The sequence below is a fragment of the Phalaenopsis equestris genome, unplaced genomic scaffold (genome assembly GCF_001263595.1).
Source record: "Phalaenopsis equestris unplaced genomic scaffold, ASM126359v1 Scaffold233486, whole genome shotgun sequence".
Classification (NCBI taxonomy): domain Eukaryota; kingdom Viridiplantae; phylum Streptophyta; class Magnoliopsida; order Asparagales; family Orchidaceae; genus Phalaenopsis; species Phalaenopsis equestris.
In genome coordinates, this window is record NW_018251430.1 from 115,738 (window position 1) to 116,467 (window position 730).

Sequence of the window (730 nt, forward strand, 5' to 3'; positions counted from 1 at the left end):
TATGAAACCGTTGTGGGAGAGCGAGGAATCCAGCTATCTGGTGGTCAGAAACAAAGGGTAGCAATAGCTCGTGCTATAGTGAAAGATCCAAAGATTTTGCTCCTGGATGAGGCTACTAGTGCACTTGATGCAGAATCTGAAAGAATTGTTCAGGATGCGTTGGACCGAGTGGTGGTCAGTCGGACAACTGTGGTGGTTGCTCATCGACTCACTACTATTATGAACGCTGATCTCATTGCTGTTGTTAAAAATGGGGTAATCATAGAGAAAGGAAAACATGATGAGCTGATTTGTTTAAAGGATGGAGCTTATGCTTCTTTGGTAGCTTTATATTCAAGTGCAAACACCTCATAAGTTGTTCTCAGTTTTCTTAATGATTTTGATAAATAAAAAGTTTCACGTCCATTATTTGTCGAATAACCACAAAAAAAGTTTGTTATCTGTGTAAAATATTGGCATTGAAGTAATTACTGCTAAAGATAGGGGTGGATTTTCTATGAAAAATTAATTTAGAGCCTTCTATTAATAGGTATCTATATTGTTGTGTGATAGAGTCATAATTGTGGATCAATAGAGTGTGATCTGAACATTGGATTGATTACGCTCATAAGCAGTCAAATAAGATGTGAATGCTTTGTAAAGAGATCATCAAGTAGGTGACAACGACTTTATATATGCTTAAAAATATAAGTATTTAGAATTACTGCTAGAAGATTTAATTCATCAGCAA

General features: G+C 35.8%; 1 protein-coding gene across 1 annotated transcript in view; it reads left to right on the plus strand.

Moving 5' to 3' along the window:
* Positions 1-354, plus strand: part of LOC110038678 (ABC transporter B family member 21-like) — a 20,315-nt gene extending 19,961 nt beyond the window's left edge. The window contains 1 exon segment of the mRNA XM_020743573.1: positions 20-354. Within this exon segment, the coding sequence (XP_020599232.1) occupies positions 20-354 (335 nt within the window).
* Positions 355-730: the final 376 nt, after the last annotated feature.